At 56.8% G+C, this 1,531-nt stretch overlaps 1 protein-coding gene across 1 annotated transcript in view; it reads right to left on the minus strand.

The window, feature by feature from the left end:
* AJUBA (ajuba LIM protein) overlaps nucleotides 1-1,531 on the minus strand; it is a 10,110-nt gene that overhangs the window by 5,205 nt on the left and 3,374 nt on the right. The window contains exon 3 of the mRNA XM_010831409.1: nucleotides 362-463. Coding sequence (XP_010829711.1) covers nucleotides 362-463 — 102 coding nt within the window. The remainder of the gene's footprint in view (nucleotides 1-361; nucleotides 464-1,531) is intronic.

Genomic DNA, 1,531 nt, shown 5'->3' on the forward strand with positions numbered 1-1,531 from the left:
CCCACATTCCAGTCTTTCACTGTCGCCCCAGGCAACTCGGGCTGCCCAAGACCAAGCCCCACCAAGGAGAGGCCAGAGGGCTGGGAGGGAGTCCAGCCTGGGCAAGCAGGAAGGCAGAAGAAAGGAGGAACAGAGCAAAGGAAACAGGCCGAAGAGACGGAGCGCTGACTCTGGCTAGAAAGCTGACCCAGCGTGCGGCGGGAGAGCCAGGTAGCGCACAGAGTAGGGGAGCAGGAAAGAAGGTGAAGGCCAGACCAGCAAATGCAGAGGCACAGCTCTGCTTTCCCTGGGCACTCATGCGTGTGTCCGCGCTCGAGGCCTCGGGCCTTGTCCAGAAGGTCTCTCTGGGGGCCGCACTCACCACAGGAGCAGCAGACAAAGCACTGGGTGTGATAGAGGCTGTCCAAAGCCTGACAGGCGTTGCTCTGCCCGTAGATGCCTTTGTTGCACTTGATACACGTGCCTGAGAGGAGAGAACAGCTTGTCAGCATCACATCCCACGCCCCCCGCTCAAACCCAGGCAGTCGCCATCTTTCCTGATGGCAGAAGACCACCAGCCACAACCTCTGTTTGATGGGCTCCATTCTGGGAAGAACGAGTAAATGGGACGCAGCCAGGGCTTGGCTGGACAGACTCACTCTTGTTGACTGATTAATCAACAGACATTATCTGAACATCCATTTAGCGCCAAGCAAAAACACTGTGCCCAGCACTGTGGAAAACTGGAAAAAGTCAAAGGTCTCCGGCTTTCAGACACTGGTTTCTGTAGGGGAGAAAAGACTTAAAAGGCAAGGTCGGATCCCTGGGGCACTGTGTAGACAGAGATGCAAGTTCATAAGGGCCCAGCAGCAGCCTGGAAAAAATGTCCTAGTGAAAGGAGGCCAGGCCCAGAAAGCCTCTCCAGAACCTCAGTTTCCCCATCTGTAAAATGAACTGCTGTTCAGTTACAGAAAGAGCTCTGCTCCATACCTCTAAGCCTCCAAAGATGGTGAGAAAGATGTGGCTCAGCAGAGGGCCCTGTGGAGACAGGGCCATGTGAGTGTGACTCCTCTGGGTAGGTGGCTGCTTAGAATGCAGGGTGTGTTCCAAGGATTGAGGGTTGCAGAGGAAGAGGGGGGAAGGTGGCAGAACCCCTAATGTCTCCCTGTCATCTTCTATAATAGAAGAAACAAAGCTGAACTGCTCTTCCCCAACATCTCTCCTAAGATACATAACACTAGGCTCTGGCACCCGCCTTTCCTGGGTGTGTTCTTCCCTCCTTCCACTCCCCAATTCCAGGCCCATGAGTGAGGGCCAGGGCTTGTCTTTGGGGAGCAGATCCCAACCGGCCCGCCTCACCCCTCACCCTGCCCCACCTCTCCCCCTCGGCACACTGCCACACTCCTTGCCTGTTGGGACCCATCCCAATCTTTGCCCAGGGGCTTGGGAGCCCGTGCAGCAGCTGCAGCAACTGATGGGCCCAGGCCTGCCCTGCTCCCACCCACCCTCTGGCAGCTGGGCAAGGCTGGAGCCAAGGAAGAGGGCCCCTACT

The sequence above is a fragment of the Bison bison genome, unplaced genomic scaffold (assembly GCF_000754665.1).
Source record: "Bison bison bison isolate TAMUID 2011002044 unplaced genomic scaffold, Bison_UMD1.0 scf7180017864526, whole genome shotgun sequence".
NCBI lineage: Eukaryota > Metazoa > Chordata > Mammalia > Artiodactyla > Bovidae > Bison > Bison bison.